Genomic DNA, 21042 nt, shown 5'->3' with positions numbered 1-21042 from the left:
AAGGCCAGAAACTCTTGCTCCAAGTGTGAAAGGTACTGGGCTTCTTCAACCAAAGCCCACAGCTCGGGCTGCTCCAATGGTGGACAGAAGGGACCCGGCAGCCCCACCTGTGCGCCGTGTGCTTGTTAGTGAGGGCACGCCTGACATGGGACAGAAAGAAGGTGCACTGGTGAGTCTGGGACCCGCCCCAGGCGCTCCGCATGGCCACCTGCACCCTCCCCGCTGGCTCGTGCTAGGCCAGTGCCCAGGATGTCCCACAGAAGTGGAGTGCCGAGCAAATCCCCCAAGCTCTTCACACTACAGTTTCGCGGATAGTTCTGTCTAACGTGAGGTTTAGAAGATGTGAGATTCACTTTAAAAATTTTTATTATTTCTGTCCAGAAGTTTTAAATCTGAATCTCAAGAACAATGAAAACTGTTTGAAAACATCTTCAAACACCCTGGCTCAGCTGAGATGGGTGGGAGTGGCGGGCAGCGGACGCACACTCACCTGCACACGGGGGCCAGGCAGGTGGGGCTGCTTCAGAAGTTTCAGGAAATCATATCCAACAACTGCTTTATAAATAACAAGCAGAGTTAAAAAAATAAAAAAGAAAGAAAAAGGAAATCCGCTTTCTCATTTTAAAACCCAGATGTCTTTACAAAAGGCGACCAGAGGCGCAGGGCGGGGCAAGTCTGCGGGTGCTCAGACTCTGCCATTGGAGACCTGGGATGGCACTGGGCTGCATGACTGTCAGTCCCCTCATACCAATGAAAACAGGTTTTGCCAGCAGGTTGATGTGGCCGCACGTGTCCCAGGTGGTGGTGAGCACAGTAACTTTATCAAGGACATAAACATACAACTTCTCTGGCACTAGAATAATAACACTACAGAGAAAGTAGGAAAAGGGTAATTTATTAAAGAAAAGTCATCTGTGAGTGCCTCTACTTAGTCACGGGAACACTCGGGATTGAAACAGCCTCTTCCTAACAGCAAGTGGAATCTACAAGCAGCGCCTATGGGTCAATTCAAGTAGCGTTTCAAGAACCCAGAGGGACCCCCTGGAGGGAGGCGCCCCTCCCTGTGCACAACCACGTGTTTGTAAACACTGTCGCAGGCTGGCTGGACTGCCGGCACCCAAGTTTCTAAGCAGTAAAATTGAAGCATGAGAGCAGCCCAGCGCCCTGACAATCCAGGGCCGGGCTCTGAAGGCGGGGTCCGGGGACAGTCCCCCTCCCCCCAGGGGTCTCCCCACTCTCCCCACACTTGGTTGAAAATTAAGAGGTCCACCCCCTGCTGGCCAGGCCGCCGGGGTGGCTCAGCAGCCAGGCACCGCCTACGTGCGGTTCAGGGTCTGGAAGATTCTGGAGATCTGCAGCATGACCGGCCCCGTCTCGGGGTCATTCATCCACTGGGTGCTGTTCAGCGGGTTTTCAAGCATGTCTTCGAATGCTGTGGGGAAAACAGAGCCAAGCTGAGTAACCGCTCCCTCCTCGCGCGCACACGGGCTGGAGGGACCTTCCACAGGTTCTTAATGAAGACGGCCTGCCTAGGAAGCCCAGGTCACGCAGAGATCCCTGCTAACCATTACCCACAGTGTCTGGTCTGCTTATCACACCAAGAGGCTTGAAATCAGAAGACAGTGTCTCCATTCTGGTGGAGGGGGACATGCCTCTGTGTGTTCCCTGGAACACCGATTCTGGAAAGCAATTTGGCAACAGCTATCAGGAATCTTAAAAACAGCCTCAGCCCGTGACTCAGTAATTCCACGTCCAGTCCTACCCTGACAGAAAAAACTCTGATGCAGAAAAGACTTACATGTGAAGATAATGTTGCAAATGTGATAATACCTAATTGGAAAGATCAAAATGTTCAATCTTAAGAACACGACTTTAAAAAAACAGCACATGAAAAATGTAACTGAGCAGTTCTTTAAAATGAAAACTGATTTTCCAGTTTTACAAAATTGTCCTCCCAGAAAACAGAGGTGCCTTACCAGCCAAAAGCTCTCCAATCCACACCACACGGCTAGGAAGGAGAGCAGAGGCAGCAGGGCAGGCAGCCGCGCTGCCATCTGGGACGAGGTCTCACTCAGGCCCGGCCCCTCGGCAAACTCTCAGCCATCCACAGGAAGCGGCTTCAGAGGAGGCATTCGGTCAAGGGGTTCACAGCTACTCAGGGTCCCATGGACCGTGGCCCATTCTGCTTGCGACTGACAACCCTCCCAGCTCTGAGACTATCACCAGGGGTCCCCCTAATTAAAATCCTCTGAAAACCAGCTAAACATATCAGGAAGACAACTTGGCATCTAGGAGAATGAAATATAAAGTCCGGCCACATGGCAGGCAGATCACAGAGGTAAGAAGGGCAGTTCCATGAACAGTGCCGGGAAGCTCGTGTCCCATTTCCTCCCAGCACACAGCAAAATAATTCCAGAAGGAGGAAAGAGCTGAACGAAAAGACAAAAAAAGGAGTTAAATATGAAAATCCACACAGAAGAATATTTATCTGAGGAAGGACTTTCTTCTGCATGTCCTGTGAATTAAAAAAAAAAAAAAGTTCCATACAAAATGAAAGGGCAAATAAAAAGTTTGCAACATGCGACAAGGAGTAGAGTCCTAACACTGAAAGAGCTATTGACAAGGCTAAGATTAATATCGCAACTGAAATATGGACGATAGACAGAGTCAGTATATGACAGAAGAAATGCAAATGGCCGGCAGGCACACACTCAACTTATTAAGAACAAAGGAACAGAAATGCAGTGACCAGGGCTGTCTGTGGAATGGGTGTGGACGAGTGTGGCACCGTGGGCAGGCACTCGGGTGGCGGCTGCGTCCGCTATAAGATGGGACAGCAAGCAGCCAGGACGTTAATAAACAGAGTCTAAAACGCTCCACACTGGGGCGGCTCAGTTGGTTAGAGCACGAGCTCTGAACAACAGGATTGCTGGTTCGATTCCTACATGGGCCAGTGAGCTGCGCCCTCTACAACTAGACTGAAGGACAACGACTTGGAGCTGATGGGCCCTGGAGAAACACACTGTTCTCCAATGTCCCCAGTTAAAAAAGAAAAGGAATTAAAACAAAAAGAAACCCATGCTCCATACTGTTTGACTTGGCGTTCGACTTGAAATTATTTATCCTAGGAAATACGAGCGGGACCCAAAGCAGTGGGCACAAAGTTTACTGCAGCCTCAGGTCCCAAAACAACAAAATGAAAACAATTTAAGTGACCAGAAATAAGGAAGTAACATTTGTTTATTTGTGGCATAGCTACAGAATAAAATACCTGCACCCCCTAAAATCTCGTTTTCAAAACAGTAGAGACGAGAAAAGACACCTAATGTGATACGAAATAGGCAGCATGAGACCGGACCTCGCTGTCACCGCACCCGTCCCACAGGAACGGAAGGAAACCAACCAATGGGGACGTTAGAGGGACTTCGACATGCTTCTTAATCCTTCCCTGCATGTCCCAAAGGTTCTATAATGAGTATCTTACTTCATCTAAAACAATGACAGTGATTTAAAAAAACACATCAGAAATGTCCGAACACGAGCTAAGGGCAGCGTGTGACCGCAGAGGCAGGGCCGTGGACCTCAGCACGGACAGGCCATTCTCTCTGGGTGAGTCCGAGACTGCAGGGGGCTGAGCACCAGGGCCGGCCGGGCGCAGGCAGAACTGCAGCATGGTGAGCGCCCCGAGCCCTACCCCCAGTGCAGTCCCGCGGCTCTCAGCTCAGCTCCACCTCAGCTCCACTGACTAGGAGCCCCACCAAGTGGGCGGTATTCACTCTGTGTGGTTTGATCTGGAAACGCGAGGAAGGCTGACGTTAACAAATGCAGACCCCATGATAATCTTGATAGATAGATAAAAAGTAGTAAAACTAACAGGTATTCAGGTCTCAAAACTCCCAGCATCTGAACTGGAAAAAATAGGGAACTTCCTTAATCTGACCAAATATGTCTTCAAAAGATAGAAAAAACGCCTGCAGCTAATCGCAGTGTCCATAGTGAAGTATGGAGAGACAGCGCTTTAGCAGAGGCGCTGGGACAGTCCAGGCAGCGGGCCTGGAGGAGCAGGAGCGATGCTTCCGGGGAAAGGGCTGCAGGGGCCTGGCCCAGAGCATGGGAACACATACACAGCAAGACACAGATGTCATCAAGGTTCGGAACTGGGGTACAAAGGGAAAATTCCCACCTCACGCCAACACACGGCCAGGTAGGTTACAGACTTAAATAAAGGTGGACGTCTTCTGACCCTGGGATCAGAGGGTCACGTCATAAACACAGATACATTTAACTACATTAAAACACATGGCTTCTGTTTAGCCACGTGAGCAAATAAAGAAGTCAGAAGCTGGAAAACAGTATTCACAATACAAACAATAGGCAGGACCCATGTCCAGCACAGGTGAGGAACTTACTGAATGAGGAAAACAAGCCAAGAGAAGGGGCCCAGAAGTGAGCCGAACGCCTCCAGAGCTGAGGTCCTGGCAGTGCCGACCTTCTGGAAAGGCTGAGCCTTCAGATCGGGGAGGTGGCAAAGCACACCAACACCTGTGCCTGCTGGGCAGCACATGCCAGGGCCACTGACCCTGGGGAGCAACAGGGCTGAGCGCTGCACCCGTCCTGACACAAGCTCATCAGGCCCTAGGGACGGGCCTAGACACCCTCGTGCATGCAGCAGGGGACGGGTATGAGAACAACCAGCGCGTACCCCTGGCCAGCAGAACGGAGGAGCTCAGTGAGCAGTGCATAGCACCTCGGTCACAGAACCTGCCGAGGACGTGGCTCTGCCCACACAGAGGCAGGGTGTGGGTACGTCTGCACGCGCAGCTCTCCCAAGGACAGAAAGGAGTGAGAAACACCCAGATGGTGTCACGCTGCAGGAGAGGCGCAGGGAGGGCACCCAGGCTCCACAGGGCCTCGGAAGCTCTGGGCTTCTTTAAAGACTGTTTTTTTAAGCTGAATGGTAGATACATGCTTATTAGTTTCATTATTACTCTTTAAAGTTTCAAAAGTTGTATCTGCTTTTGTGCGTATATTTCACAGGCAAAACAAAGGAAGAAGTCGTGACACGTTGAGGGCCAGGCCCACTCAGGCCTCTGCTCGCCAGGTGCGGCCGCTCTCCTGGGCCCTTATAATCCGCTGTATCTGGTTTGTCAAAGCTCGCATGGACCCATCCGCACAGGAGCTTGTCACACCACGAGCAGAACCTGGTTTCCTGCCTATAGTGACTCAGGCAGCAGCCACGCTGAGGCTGCTCCAGCGGGCAGGGACAGCTCCCAGGTGTGGCAACACCCGCATGTTGAGGGCGGGAAGGAGGCACACATACCTAGCAGTGTCTTAGGGTTGGTCAGGCCCAGCTGCACAACTGGGTTATCCAGGATGGCTTGAAAGAGAGGGCTGTCGGGGTCGATGCCTTGGTCCAGCTCCTCGGGCGAGGGCTTCCGGTCTCCTAGCAGCCACTCGCACTGCAGAGGCAAGAGGACAGGCGGCCGTCAGTTCCTTCTGGACCCACCATCACCGTCAAACACTGCACAGAGAGCACTTGGCCAGCCCAGAGCCGCTCTAACTGGGAAGGACCTCAACACAAAAGCAAACCAAGCTGGCCTCCGGTACGGCCACGTCAGGACAGGTCAACTGAGAGAAGAAAGTGCCAACCTGGTTTTCTGAGCATTTCCCGGAACTGAGGTTCAACTTAACAGCTGCAACTTCTCCAATCACTGAACAGGGTGCTGCATGACCGCCCAGAGTACTGGGAGAGGAATTAAGAGATGCATTGACCCGGGTTTTGTTCCGGTGAAGAGGCCTGAGTATGGCTGAGTCCCTGCGACGGCTCACCAGTGTGTCCCGAGACGTGTAGAGCACAGCCGCATGTGTCTGTTTCATGTGACCACTGGCTCTATCGCCCGCAAGTGGACACTGCCATCAGCCCACCCTCGGCCTCTCCCGGCAGCTCTCGTGAACAGACGGTGTGTATTCACAGAATGGGACTCAATTTCAATTTGTTAGAATCCGTCTAACGAATAAACAAATTACACGCTCATTGAATATGAACTCTTTTAGAAAGGCCGAGCCCAGAATTGTCTGTACTTAATGTACTCCGTACATCTCCCCTATTGTTTCACTTCAAAAGCAACGGCGCGGCCTGCCCCTGCCAGTGAGAGCCACCCCCATGCAGTCGTCATCACGTTGGTGAGGTGAGGGACCTGCTGGCAAAGGGGGATGGGCTGGTGGGCCTGGTACTCACGGCCGCATTCTGCTGGTTATTGTTCACTCGAAGGGCGTCGAGCACTTCCTTCTCGTCAAACCCCATCTCCATCAGGGAAATGACGGCCTGGGGGAGAGGCTGGGGTCACTCGGTGCCGCGTTCTGGGGACACGGCACGGACCTGTGCAGTCAGGCCGCAGCTCACGGACAGTGTCTCAGCAGAGGGGTTTGAAAACACTGCCACGGGGTCATCTATTTCAGAACGGTCTCCAACCAGCCCCACTGGAACACGTCCTGGCTTTGTGAAGCACAAAGGGCCTAGAGACTGGGCGCAGGGGCGCGCTGCACTCGGCAGGACCTGGCCGGCCAGGGGCCGCACATCGATGGGGACACTGGCTGACCAAAGGGCCAGAGTCACTTCAGGTCCCTGCGGTTTGTCCCTGTGTTGGGGGCTAGAACCGGCTGCACAACCACACGTGAGCTCGTCCCAGAGGACCTTATCACCAGGAAGACTGGCATTACAGAACAGTCACAGACGCAAGTCCAATTCAAGTGGAGACAAAGGAGCATAGTAATTTGTAAAGAAGGGGTTTTCTTCAGACTTTATCTTTAAAATCATGAAACTGAAATTAATTTTAAATGTCTGACATTTAACCAAATTTAAGCTTTCAGCATAAACATATGCTAATTCTTGGAGGGACCAATAGCCCAATGATCAATTTTTCTTTTTTCTTTTTTTTTGAGGAGGGGTATGTACGTTTTCAGGACAAAAATCATGTAACAAGACAGTATGTCCTCGGCTTTGTTCTTGACCGTTATCATACAGTCCTTAAAAGGCTCAATTTTGTTTAAAAAAAAAAAAAAAGGAAAGGTTTCATCAAATATTCAAGGACTTCTCTTAATTCTTTGAAGGTCAAATCATGCTCTTTTGAAGTCCCTAATGTCTTCCTTCTTTTCGACTTCCCACCATGGTTACCTGCTCTAACTCCGCTGGCCCCTGGGGCCACTGCTGTGGCCAGCATGGCCCCCCAGGCACGACAAACACCACCTTCTGTGGGACGCACCTGCACTGGACTGTCAGAGGTTCAAAGAGGAGCTAACGGAAAGAAGTCAGCCAGGGAGCTACTCGGGAAAGAGCAAATGAAGCCCGTGGGCCAGAGAGCTCGGAAGCCAGTATTCTCTACTTAAAATGGATTCCACATCCTGACACTGGGGCTCCATCACTGAGTGCTGGGAGAAGAGCCCACCACACCACGTTTTCATATCAAAGCCACAGAAAATCACCTGGGACCTACTGCTAGATACAAGGATAGGATGGCTTCTTCCATTAGTCTCGATAAAAAGGATCCTGTCTCCGCATTTCTATCTCGGCCCAGGAAATGATGTCCCAATACTTCTGAGAGGTGACACCTGGCAACGCGTTCCCACCCTTCTTCCCAGCCGATGAGGAAAGGCCTTCTCATGGGGAGCACCAGACAATACTCCCGAGAGGTGACAGCTGGGAAGGAGCAGCAAAAAGCCCATTCTGGTCGTGAGCCAAAGCCCGGCCCTCTCACCCACTCTTCCCAGGAAGTAAGCCGGCATTTCGGTCCTTAGGACGACTCTCCCGACTGGCACAGGGTAGGAGAAGGGCTGACGCCCTGGCCCCTGCAGCCTCGACACCTGTTTATGACGACTGTTAGGAAAGAAGACACCTGCGGGGTGTTTCTACCAGAGAGGAGAGGGAAAGAGTGGCAGCAGATGAGGATTTTAGGAAAGGAACATGTTCCAGTAAGACTGTTGAGAACGACACCTGCGTAAAAGGATTAAGACGGAACCAAGCCTATGAAATGACCCAACACAGGCCTCACAGGACCACAGAGGAGACACGGGGCCTGACGGCTGAGCACAAAAGGCCCCCAGAGAGCAGCCGCCCAGGCCAAACAGGTCTCAATGCTACACACAGACCTGGTCCCCTCACTTCCTTCTAGATCCAGACACCGTGGACTAAAATAAGACAGAAACACTTCTAAACACATAGCTGAACTCACAAGAAAGAAATATCTCCAAGTGAGAAAAACAAAGCAGGAAAAGCAAACTAGCAGGAGAAGAGGGTGTGTGGGGGCGGGGAGGGGCATTAGCAGGGCCCGGGGCTGTGGTTTCACACAGCTAGGGAGTTGGAGCTTAAAGCAGGACCCTGAAAAGGTCTGCGTCCCAAGAGGAGAGGAGCTGGACATGGCACATGCCGCCGCCGGGGAGGCCACCCAGAGCGGGGTCAGACGTCCTGGCCCACAACCCTGCCTGGTGATCCGCATGGAAGCGGGTCCCTGAATGAGGTCCCACTCAACCCGCAGGAGCACGGTCCCAGTCCCAGGTGAGCTGTGACAGACCCCACATGGACAGCTGTGCCCCAGCAGTCAGAACACGTGGGGCCTGAGCTGACACAGCCATGACGTGAAAGGAACAGAGCACGCCTCCAGTGGGAAAAGCATCCAAGAAGACACTAACACGTAACAAAGGAACAGACCAGGGAATGAAGGAGGGAGATGCAAACGTCAGAAAGGAGGGGACGGTGACGTGCAAAGGTGGCCATGGACGTGAGCACGTCAGCTGGCCGAGCACAGCCGGAGTCCCGGGCCTTCGTCCCCCCAGCCCGCAGACCCACGGCTCCACCCACCTCCTCGTCAGCGGGCAATCCCACATGGCGCCCCCAGCACCCCCACCGCTCACGGACACACGCAACACGGACAGGAACCTAGTGTGAGGTTTTCAGCAGATGACGGCTGCCGACTAATTATTCAGAGGGCAATACAGCCACCTGGATTCAATGAGCACTTACAACTGGCCTTGGGAACTTCAGTCGGCCCCCAGGCCGCACCCAGCTTTCATCGTCCGGGACCAGGGCTGGGGCCGGCTCAGGTCACGGTCAGAGCCATGGCTGTCGCGGGGCAGCCTCACGTGGGGACAGCACCTCCACCTGGCTGGAACCAGGTCCCATGACACGTACCCGAGCGTCGGGCCGAAACTCCCTTTTCCGCCGGATCTTCTTGAAGATTTCTGTCAGCTCGTCTCTGGCCTCCTCGTCGCCCTCACTAGGCGCGGCAGCAGCTTCGGCCGAGGCCTCGGCGCCCGCCGCTCCGGGCGCGGCTGGGCCTGGCAGCGGTGTGTCTATGGTGGGGTCCTCCGCGTGCTCAATCAACCACTCCATGGCTTGCGGTACCGACATGCTGCAAGATAAGGACAGACGCTTTCCAGCTCCCAGGCCACTCACCAAGAGCCCTTTATGTCCTTCACATCCTCAGAAAAGCCACTCCCATTTCAAAGACTTCTCGAGCATGAGCTGCCCACCCTTGTCATGAGACTCTTCATACTCTTAATGTCCTGGCCCTCGCCCTAAACTGCCCCAAGGCCATGGCCAGACCACAGACACCCCCTTTGTAAGCAAAGGGGACACAACATGCAAGGTACACGGGACTTCAGGACCAGAGCCCAAAAGAGGGTAGCCCACCGCCCACCCTTTGGTTCACGGATTACTTCTTAGGTCTGACCCGAGACGTAGAGACCAGGGAACTAAGGAAGAGCATTACAGACAACACTGGGCCACCTCTGGGTCGTCAGCGCCCCTGCTAGGAATAGACCTCGATCTGCGTTCTCAAGAAACGACGCCCCGGGAGCGTTTACACAGCCACCACTATGCCCTCTGCCAGCGAGGGACTTGGGCTCAGTGTCCTGGACGCTCCGCCCCGCACAGTGCCTTCGAACAACTCACGCACAGAGACACGAGCCAGTCATACAGGGTGGGAGGCTGTCGCCCGTGAGCGAGCGCCAGCAGACCAAGCCCGCAGGTCTGCGGCGAGGGCTTGGCTCCAACCTACTGGTTCAGCCGAAGGGCCTTCACGGCCCTGCTCTCCGGGAAGCCCATCTCCGTCAGCTGCCGCAGAGCCGCCTCGTCCACTCGCTCGTCCTCATCCTCGTCCAGCATCGCTATGGGAGAGACAGCAGCCGGTGAGGGCCACAGACAGGCAGGGCCCGGCCCACGAGGGGTGCTTCCCGGGGCCCCCTTGGTGCTCGAGCACCTCGGCTGAGCACCAACCATCTGTGGCGACTGAGCCTCAGACACCCTGAGCTGTAACTCCCAGCTCTCACGGTATGAACAGGGATGAGGCACAAGCAGTTCACTGGGCATCCAAGGACAAAGCAGTCTGGATTTTTCCAGTTTCAGTGCCGAGGGCCGTGGAGCAAAGGGCAGGAGCCGCAGGGACTGACCCCGGAGGTGGGGTGACACGGGGTCCGCACGCTTGCTCGTACCATTCGCCTTCGTGAATAACTCGACGGCACCGGGGCTCAGCGCCAGCAGCTTCTGTGCCACCTCGATGAGAGACAGGAGGATCTTCCGGAGCTCCGTCTGGAACTGCAGGGAAGGGGGCAAGGGGTCTCGTCTCACCAAACGCCCAACAAGCTGACTTGGACCCGTAGCTACATGCCCACCCTAAACTCCAAAGGAGCAAGTCAGAATTGGTGGTTTTCACTGAGGAAAAGGGAGAGAGTGGAAGACACAGCACACTCAGGAGGGCTGAGCAGCAGGCAGGAGGGAAGGCTCTGCTGGCACAGAACACCCAGTGACATCGCTCGGCCCTTCAGCCAACAAGGCAAGCATCTGCCCCCCCCCCCCAGTCGCTAAGGAACCTAAGAGCCCTCCTTTGGCTTCGCTGAGGACAACAGGCTGGTCCCAGAGGCTGCACTGTCACCTGGCTGGAGGAATGACCAGCACCAACAGTGTCCGCTGCAGCGAATCCACCTTCTTGACAAGAAATCAGACGCCCTGTCGACTGGCCCCCGGCACCACGGGGGGGACTGGGGACCCGCTGCCCCTCTCACTCACAATAAGCCTCAGCCACTGTGTGAGGACACCGCACCCGGGCAAACGCACACAGGCTGGGGGAAGACACAGTGCCAGAGCACCGAAGCCCTGGTCCTCATGGAACTGTCTGGAAGAGCCCCCAAAGAGGTCTGCTGCTAAAACGAACCAGGGCTGGGGTGGCACGTAGCCCAGATGGGCATGGGTGCAGGGGAGACACCATCGCTTCCGCTCCCGCATGCACAGGCGCCCAGGCCTGCCCCGGAGCACTGCGCAGGTGCTGCAGTTAGCTTAGAACTTTCCGATCCCAGCGAACTCAGTCCTATCAGGTTTCTATCTAAAAGTTTAAGCCAAACTCAGGACAAAACTGACATTTTCCCCCAAAGCAGCTATGCTTTCAATCCCGCCTCAGATGTCTTTTTAAACCGCTTACTTCAAAATAACTTTAGGTTTACAGGAAAGTAGCAACAGGTACACACTTCCTAGAGCACTTCAGCCAGAGCGCTTCATGCGAGCTGCTGCGGCCCCCACACGCGGAGACACCCCCAGGCCCCTGGCAGCACTCACGTCTCTCATGCTGGTCTGGACCACGGCCCGGTCCATGTTGCAGGAGGGCAGGCTGGCGGTAGCTCGGACTATCGCGTCTCTATCTGGGGCCTTCTGCTCTTGTTTTTTCTTCGTATCAAAGTAATTAGAGAGTCAGAAATGAATATAAGAACAATACAGGCAAGATTACGTCAGCTGAACAGCTCTAACCCGGAAAGACGCGCTGGGAGGGTTCTGGAAGCTTCTGAGCATGCCCTTGGGAACAGGAGACATGATGCTAAGGACACAAGCCCTGCCTCCGTAACTAGACTGCGGCAGTGCAGGACGGGAGAGGACGGACAGTGTGTCTGGGGCCACAGAATGGCCATCACATGAGCTGGGGCTGGGCTGGGCGAGGCCCTCGCAGGAGCACAGACACCTGCAGCGAGGCCTGGCCACTGGGAACACCCTCCACCGCAAGCAACAGTAAAGGACTAAAGATGGCAGAACCTCATGAGAAGAAACAGGATGGGAGAGGAAATAAGCCAGAGGAGATGGCGGCTAGTTCCCAGGGAATGGCCAGCAGGTGGAGGTGGCGTGGCTATGACAGGAAGACCAAGAGCGGGCGGAGCAGCCTGGCCTGGGGTCCGGCCCGGGGCCGAGGGAAGCGCCTGGCCGAGGGAGGAGAGCGGTGCTCCTGTACCACCTGCTTAGCCCACGGCAAGAGCGAACTTGAGAAGCTGAGGAGCCCAGGCTAGGCAGAGGGAGAGACGCCATCCTAGCACTCGAATCGCGACCCAGCCACCGTGCTACCCGGCATCAAGGACGCTGGGCAGGAGGGGTGCAGCTGTGTGGCGGGAGGGGCACAGGGGCTGGGTCTCCGCCCCAGTGAAGCCACAGCAGGCACAACCCGAGGCAGAGGCAGCCCGTGAGCCTTCCCGTCCTTCTCAAGGGGATGGACAACAGCCAAGGAGAGTCAGGGGAGTGGGGAAGGCCTCCAACAGGAAGACAGGTGCCAAAATAAAAATGGATAAAAGAAAGAAGCATGAAAGAGAACGCAGGGAAGAGCGTTTACCAACCAGGAAACACCGCTGCACTGAGAGACAGGACACAACAGGACGCCATAAAGATAATCTGAGCATAAGAGTCCAATTGGGAAACATAAAAATATTACTGCCAGATAAGGAAGGCTAGAGAAGAGTGAGAAGATGAAGTCCAGGAAATCTCTCAGAAGCAGGTCCAACGTCCACCTAACAGGCGTTCCAGAGAGACAGGGAAAACAGGGAAGTTATCCCAACATCCAGAAAATCTTCTGGAACTCAATGCCATGAATCTCAGCGTCCAAGAGCCAGGCACGGCCAAGGGGAAAGACCTGCGTCAAAGCAGATCGTGACATTTCAGAGCAGCAGGGGAACCTGGGCGATGCCCGAGGGGGTGGGGGCAGGGAACAAGGGTCAGAGCCCATGGCCCCCACCTGCACATGGAACCAACACATCTGTCACATGTGGCACACGGCCGGTGTGCACTCAACAGCCCTGAATGCTGGAATGCAGGGCCTCAAGGCTACCAGATGGCCCCCAGCTCCTGGCCCAGCAGTCACACCTGCACAATGACTGGGCCTGTGAACAGGATGGATTCACTTTGGGGTTAGGTCGTGTCACGTGGCACAGCCCAAAAGGACGTGACCCTTGGTGAGCCTGGCCTAATCAGGCTAGCCCTTAAAAAGGCTGAGATACTTTCTGGCCAGAGGGATTCAACACGAGCCAGTCTGGCTCTGAAGACACAGGGGCCCATGTGGCAGGGACTATAGCAGCCCCAGGCGCTGAGAGCAGCCCCCGCCCGCTGACGGCCAACAGGAACATGGGACCTCAGCCCTTCCACTGCAGAGCTGCGCTCTGCCTTAGCAGATCCAGCCACAGAGCATCCAGGGAGGGACACCAATCCGCTGACATCTGATCTCACTTGTGAGACCGAGAGGGGCCCAGCTGAGCCACCCAGACTGCGGAGCTACAGACTGGGCGCTGGGTGCTGCTGTAAGCTGGCAGGCCTGTGGCAGTGTGCTCGGCGGCACGAGGAAACGTGCACAGACCTAGAGGATTTCCAGGCTCTGACATGGGGGTGCGGCAGGAAAGCCCGGGCCACATTGCAGGCCTGGATGCAATTGCTGCCAATGGACGCAGCCCAGGAGCTGGAGGGGGTCTCCCGGGAAGTGGGGACTGGCAGGTGGCCTCGCACCCGGGACCCCGTTTTCAGAGGGGCTCACTAATTCTGGTGAAGAATTTGAAAGAAGCAGTGATTAGCCTACAGGAAACAAAACGACGAGGCAACTACTGCTCTAGGCTAAAGCAAGCTGTGAAGAACGGATAATCTGAGCACACTCCACTCAGAGCGAACACAACATTGACATAATAATACTAATGGAAACGAAATCTTCCCCCGCCAGCAGTGTGATCCATCACTCGTGGGAGGAGAGACGAGGGAAGGCTGGGGGAGGGGCTACACCGAGATGGTCAAGAGGCAGCCAAGGGCGTCTAACCCTGACCTCCAAGAAACAATGTGCGTGCTGAACTGAAACCAAGCAGAGAATTAATGAAGCAACAGAGGTACACAGGGTTGGCCTCAGGGAACCTGACTCAGGTGGGAGGGGAGACCACGCATTTGCATTCAAAGATTTACAGTATTACTTGATTTTTTAAATGTCTGTGTTACTTTCACTTAAAAATGAATAATAACTCACAAAAATAGGCATTAACATCTTACAATGTTCATTTTGCAAATGTGTACAGAGAAAAGGGGGGCTGCCGAGTAAGGTCCACAGTACCCTGCAGGTTACAGAGCCATGGCGGTGGTGGGGACCCTGCCGTCTGTATTAAAACTGGAACTTGAGAACGGTGACCGACCCAGCTCTCAGCAGCGTGCCTGACTCAGGGACAGGCAGAGGCAGGCCTGGGTCTGTCTTCTGGAGATGGGGTGAGCAGTTGGGCTGGGGCCAGGTGTGGCCGCAGATAAGGAGGGCAACCGAAGCCCAAAGGCACCCCTCCCTCACCACCTGTCCCAGGGGACACCCTAAAACATCTCCTTCCACTATCAGCCCCATGGCCCGGCCTGCTTCCTCTGGGGTGAACGCCCTCCCAGCAGTTCAGAGCACGAGTAAGAAGCTGTCCCCTAGAGATAAGTAAGGGGAAATTGTAACCTGAACATGGCTGCCCCTTTAGAACAGCACACGTTGCATGTGGGCGCAGGCCTGAGGCCGGATGGAATCGCAGAAAAGGGCCAGTGGACAGAATGAAGCTTCCAGTGGGCGGGGGGCTCTGCTTCCGGAGGACGAGCTGCTCGGCAGCCCCTGCTCGGTTCTGTGGCACCTGCCTTAGAGAGGACATGCAGAGGAACGCAAACTCCAAGGACATCTAGCTGCCGAGCAAGACGCAGACAAGACAGGCGGCCTGGCTTCCCCAGGACTCACTCCCGGGTGAGGGCAAGTGCGCCCTTCGCTGCCCCCTCTGCACTCGTGTTCCTTGTTTGTTTTGGGGGGTTCTTCAGCAACTTTCTGAGCTTTCTGTCAGGGCTGTTTCGGGGGCTTGAGGAGCGAAGGGCTGCACACACACAGGCCCGTGTGAGGGCAGCACTCACTCGACACCTCAGCCTGCCTTGAGAATGTGCCCGCATGCCTCTCCCCTCCCTCCCCTGCCCTCTCCTCCCTCCCTTCTCCTCTCCGGGCCTGAAAGCAGAGCCAGGTTTCCCTGTGCTGGTCACATGACCAGCAGCCAGAACAGGCGTCAGTCACCCAGCTCAGCCATGACAGAAAACCCCTTACGACCCTACGTCCTGTAACTATGGGACTGGGCTGGCTCTGTGAACACTGAGCACATGCTTCTTCCTAACGGTCTTCAGCGGGGGGCTTTTACTAACAAGGACCTCCAATCCCAGAGGTTGAGACTTACCTTTTCTTCTGCTGAGACATCAGCCATCTTAGGGAGCGGAGATGGAGCACGCTTTTTGATCAGCAACAAGACATCTAGGAAAAACACATGTCCATAAGCGAGATGACCCAAGCACAGAAAGCAGCGTGTCTACACAAGCCCATCCTTCCCTGTTTTCATGTCTGCACACCGCAGGCTCACATACAGGCTCGGGCTTGGCAAGACCCGGCTATGGGCCACCACTGGTGACCGGTAGCCCGGGAGGCACACACAGCCCGGCTGTGACAACCATGCAGGGAACTGGTGGAAATGCTGCAAACTGTTCTCATTGAATGGGCTGTTTGGAAGTCGGTGAGGTGAGGTGAGGTCAGCCACAGAGCACGATGGCCCCTTGCCCCCCCACCCGTTCTAAGCTTGACCATCACACTCGACAGAGGTCTGTAAACCACACTCCCAGTATTTTCAAATCTGATTTAAGGGAATCCAGAAGCAAAATCATCTTTTGAATGGCACACAGAAAATCAGGGTTTTCTCCCCGAAGGCCTCCAAACACAAAGCCACGAGCGGTGGGTGGAGACGTGTAGGAAGAACACCTTCCGAAAACCTGACACAGCCGCCACCCCCGCACTTCTGGGCCGGGGTGAACTTCGCAGCAGCTCTGGAGACCTGGTTTCGCTTTGACACAGAATTAAAACTAAAGCTCACATCTGGGTCCTCAGAGTCATGCTGCCGCTGCTCAGTTTCAGCCGGCTTTCTCCTATATTATGTCATGCACACTGTGCTTCTCGTATGGGAGAATGAAGTCATTTTAGTGGACCGGTCTTCTTGCTGGGATCCAAAGCGAACACTGACTCAACACTACGGGGCCTTTCCCCGGGCCCCCTGCCACTGCTCCCACTGCAGCCGGCCACAGGGGTGCTCTTACCTTGGTCTTGGATGTTCTCTTCCAAGATGGTTTTGGTATCACTCAGCACCCTCTCGGAGGCTGCGTGTATTAATTTGTGATGGGTTACACTTTTGGGGTCTTCCAAGCTGCCATGAGCACACTGGGAAAAAGAAGCAAATGTTTGAAGATAAAAAATAATAAAGTGTAATACTTACACGTAGCACCCAGCACCCCAAGCCACACCGGGAGTTTACTGGTTTTTCTTACCAGCTAAGAAATGAAAGTATAAATAAATCAAAGAACCCCTGTCAACGGTAGAAGCCAAATGAAATGCTGATCCCCCAGGCCAGAGATCTGCTGGCCAGCCCACTAAAGACTCCTGAAATAGGGTCACAGGCTGCCATGAAATATCCTCGCTGTGACTAGTGGCAACCTGAATGGCTTCCTGAGTCTGGAAAGATCTGGAGAATAATTTGAAAATGAAAAGAGCAGGTCTGTTGTGTCCTGAAACTGCAAAGTTCTACGTGTGATTTGTGGGCTTGTTTTCCTTAGTAGTTCCACCAAAAGGGAGCAGAGAGGCAGCAAAGAGAGAAGGCCGCTCCAGAGAGAGCAACGCCTAGGGGCCTGACCACTTAAATGCCCACAAAACCCTGAGAAGACACTCCTAGAGTCACCTTGCCTCCTGGCTTTCCGGGTGACAGCCACAGACACCCCAAAGCAAGGTGCAGATGCTGTTGGGGGGCCCTCCCAGGGAGTTCCAAGGGGGCTATCGGGCACCTCACTGACGAGGGTCCCGGACACCCCGGAACACAGCGAGGGGACAGGACGCACAGAAGTCCCCCACGCGAGGACGGCACGAGGGGAGTCAGTGAGGGGCAGGACCAAACCAGCAGTCACCCGCCAGTGCACACACGTCAGCGCACCCTCCTTGCGCCCGAATGCACCCGCCCCCAGGTCCCTGCTGATCCGTCATGCTCCGAGCCGCTCCCCTGTGCCACCAGCGCGGCACACTGCACCTGTCGGCTGCAGCACCCACCCGAAGGACTGCGGCCCCTCCCGTGCGCCAGCGTGAGTGGAGCACGTGGGCACCCGGAGCAAGTCAGACAAGACCCACAGACACTTCTGCAGCCAGGGCTGACTGACGCCCTTCGTGTCTGAACTCCCTTGGCCTGGGCTTCCTGAGGTCAGACGCTGGAATAACAGAAGCCCAGGAACGCAGCAGCCGGGGACACACACCCTGGGCGCTCTGAGCACCTGCTACCACACAGCCGTGGGTGGGAGCAGTGTCCAGGCTGGAGGGCGGCTGCGGCCACACTCGGACTGGCCCCCAGCCCCAGGGCCCTCATGTTAAGCAGGGCAGACCCCATGGGCAGCTTCACGACCTCCCTTGGTCACCACGGAGGCTTGGACAGCTGCACACACAACTTCTTACCAGAAAAGCAAAACCTCAGCACGTACCCCACCTCTCCGCCTGGCATTTTAAGAATAACTATTAGGTTGGTGTAAAAGTAATTGCAGTTTAAAAGGTTAAAAATAATTACAAAAACCACAATTACTTTTGCACCAACCTAACAGAATTTTCAGTAATCTAACAGGAAACAGGAAAAAAGGATGGTGGACACTTCAGGGGCCGTCATACATGCCCACAAAACTGGCAGGTGGGGCGGGGCGGGGGGATTCAGCCAGTAGTAAGACACACTTCCACCATTTATGACAGAGCAGAGAAACACCCACCTCTTCCCTTGAATTTGACAATGGTTCTCCTCCCAGAAATACTGGGTATGCTTCTTCTAATTCCAAAATGTGCAGGCTAGTTGATTTGACAAGTTCAGAACACAGTCTAGGAAGCACGATTTCCCAAAACAATCCTCACACTGGTTCCTGAAAGTACTACTCTGGCTCGGCTTGTCACCAGCTGCCAGGAGGAAAATGTGCCCATGAGTCACCACAGGGCACAGGGCTCTCACTCAGTGTCTTTGTTTTCAGGAGAAGCAGGCAGGAGCAAGGCAGGGTGCGGGGCCAAACGCCCACAAGGCCCAGGGCCCGGGCAGGGAGGCTCTGCTGCCTGCTGAACCTGCTTCCTCCCCAGAACGGAGCTGGAGTTTCTCTGACACCTGATGTAATTTGTCATCTGGAGCCACACATTCACGTGACCTAAGAAATGCTCACAGCCACACTAGCAGATACCATGCCACGTACTGGCGATGGCATAACAGTTTACCAGACACAGAAAACACCCCACCACATCACAGGTGTCATTTAAAATCACTGACCTCCTCCTAACCTCGCAAGATGGTTCACTCTGCCCCTTCCTCCACTCCCGGGCGAAGAGGGCTGGCGACCACCATGCTGAACCCGCGACTTTAAGTTACGGTAATAAAAGGCCCCTTTAACAAAGCAACACACTCCCAGGAGTACTGTGGGGGGAAAGAAACCCTCACGGCTGGGTGAGGGGAAAGAGGAAGGAAGAAAACGAGAGCATTTCGGCGAGCCCCAGGGGACACCTGGGAGGAGGAGCGTGAGCTGACACACATTCCGGGACTGGTTTCCAGGGTGACATTCAAGCACACAACTTGAGAATTCCCTTTCTACTTAACGCTGACTGGCTCAAGAGGCGGCGGCTGTGCCTGCAGAGCGCCTGGGCACGGCGGCAGGCACACTTTCCGAGGCTCAGCTCTCAGGCCCCTGCTTATGTCGGCTCCCTGCACGTGAAACCCCCTGGGCTGGACCCTCCGCGCCTGGAGAGACTGCGGAGGGGAATGAAATCTCGTTTTAAAGTAGGATAGTGTCCCCAGATCCCAAGCGATACATCTCAGTACTGACTGGAAAAACAAACATCAGGAATCAAATAATGGGCATCCTATTGGCTGCCTAATTAACCCCAAGCACTCCTGAAATTCATTAGCAAGCATCTGTGCGTCAAGAAGGTCTCATTTCCTGTTCCTCTTCGTAGAAGAATATTCTACTGTGTTTCCCTGAAAATAAAACTGGGTTTTAAGTAATGCTCCAAAAGGTGCATTAGGGCTCATGTTCAGGGGAGGTCATCCTGAAAAATGATGCTGGGGCGTATTTTCCGGTGAGGGCTTATTTTCGGGGAAACACGGTCATAGTTCTGTAAATCTGTACCATTAATGAGTTGACTGCCACCCGATTTACCATCCGACTTCTCCTTGCCTGCCTCAGCAGGTGACAGGCCGTGTCCGCGAAGACACACTGGCTTAAGCCCGTCCTCCGGTTTCTGCCACTGAGCACACATTTGTGTCGGGCCCACGCAGAGCCTGGCCCCAGGCAGCCTCCCTCCCGGTGGCGCAGGACGCAGCCCCTCGCTGCCCGGCTCTCAGGCCCCCGGCGCCCGGCCTTCCAGCCCGGTGCCGTCCTGGTGGTGACCTAGAGGGCGCAGCCCCGCCGGCGGGGCCCGACGTCCGCGCCTCTGCGGTGCGGGCGGGGAGTGCGCTCCTGCGCGGCGTGGACCCCGGGCCAGGGGCGTGGACCCCGGGCCAGGCGGCGCCGCCTCCACAGCCGCAGGCCGAGGCGATCACAGGCACGTGCGCGGGTGGTCCCGGGCTGCGCGCTCACCCCTGGCTGTGGTCTACCGGGCAGGCGTGTCACGAGCACAGACGTGGAGCGTGTCACACGGCGTCCACACTGGAGGCGGGGGAAGCCCGGCGGCTCGCTGAGGGCGGCCCGTCTCTGCGCAGCCGGAGCGGCGGGCAGGCGTGGGCCGGCCTCGCCCAGGGCGCGCGGACACGCGGAGAGCCGCGCGCGGACACGCGGAGAGCCGTCGAGCACCGGGCCCAACCGAGCCGCCTGCGGGACCCGACAACTGCGAGCCCACTTCCCGCGGAACAGCTTTACCACGCGCCCTCAGAGGAGGCGTCCTCCGCGGACCCACGCACGTGACGCAAAGGCCGCGGGGAGCAGGGCGCCGCCGTGGGGCTGCCGCGGGGGAGGCGCGCGCGGCCGGAGCCGGGAGGGCCAGGGCCTCGCCCACGGCGCGCCGTCGTCCCCGGCGTCTCCGGCCTGGTTCCCGGCCCGCGCCGGCCCCTCCGGCCGCACAGGCTGCGCGTAAGGCGCGAGCCCGGGGCGGCCCGGGCGGCACGCGGGGCGGGCGGGGGACGGCGGCGGAGCCACGCGCGGCGCCCAGGCCGCAGCCTCGCGAGCCCGCTTACGTGCTTGAGGCAGCGCTCCTTGAGCTGCTCCACCGACGTGTCCTCGCTCGCCTCCTCCAGCCACTCGGCGCCGTCGGACGCGCAGACGTGCAGCCGCAGCACCTTGCCCGCGAAAATCTTCTCCTCCTGCACGAACATCGCCCCGCCGCCGCCGCCGCCGCCGCCGCCCGCCCGGGCCTACGCCCGCCGCCCGGGCCCTGAAGGTCACCGGGCCGGGCGGGCGGGGCGGGGGCGGGGCCAGGCCGCCCGCGCGCTCGCTCGCGGGTCGCCGCCGCCCCGCCCCGGCTCCGTCGGCCGGCCGCCTGTCACTCGCAGCGGCCCGAGTAGTCGCCTCGCTCCGCGGCCAAGCTGCCGGGAAGGGCGTCGCAGGACGCGCCCGGGGCTTGCCGGGAGATGTGGTTCTTCGGCCGTCGCCGCGCCGGAAGTGCGTCACAGCGCGCGCCCGGAGCTTGCTGGGAGGCGTAGTTCTTTTGCCGCTCCCTCCCTCCCGCTCCTTCCTGCGCTTTG

General features: G+C 56.2%; 1 protein-coding gene across 1 annotated transcript; it reads right to left on the bottom strand.

Annotated features, from left to right (window-relative positions):
- Nucleotides 1–344: 344 nt before the first annotated feature.
- Nucleotides 345–20765, bottom strand: UBAC1 (UBA domain containing 1). The gene is made up of 10 exons (XM_081067306.1): nucleotides 20536–20765; nucleotides 16406–16526; nucleotides 15502–15575; nucleotides 11603–11710; nucleotides 10486–10588; nucleotides 10053–10161; nucleotides 9185–9404; nucleotides 6239–6325; nucleotides 5321–5459; nucleotides 345–1432 (listed from the first exon to the last, which is right to left on the bottom strand). Exons 1-10 carry the CDS (start codon nucleotides 20671–20673, stop codon nucleotides 1317–1319), a joined length of 1215 nt encoding a protein of 404 aa, XP_080923432.1. The 5' UTR covers nucleotides 20674–20765; the 3' UTR covers nucleotides 345–1316.
- Between the last annotated feature and the right edge of the window lie 277 nt (nucleotides 20766–21042).

The sequence above is a fragment of the Rhinolophus hipposideros genome, assembly GCF_964194185.1.
Source record: "Rhinolophus hipposideros genome assembly, chromosome: 11".
NCBI classification, from domain to species: Eukaryota; Metazoa; Chordata; class Mammalia; order Chiroptera; family Rhinolophidae; genus Rhinolophus; species Rhinolophus hipposideros.
This window is presented reverse-complemented; position numbering and strand designations above follow the sequence as displayed.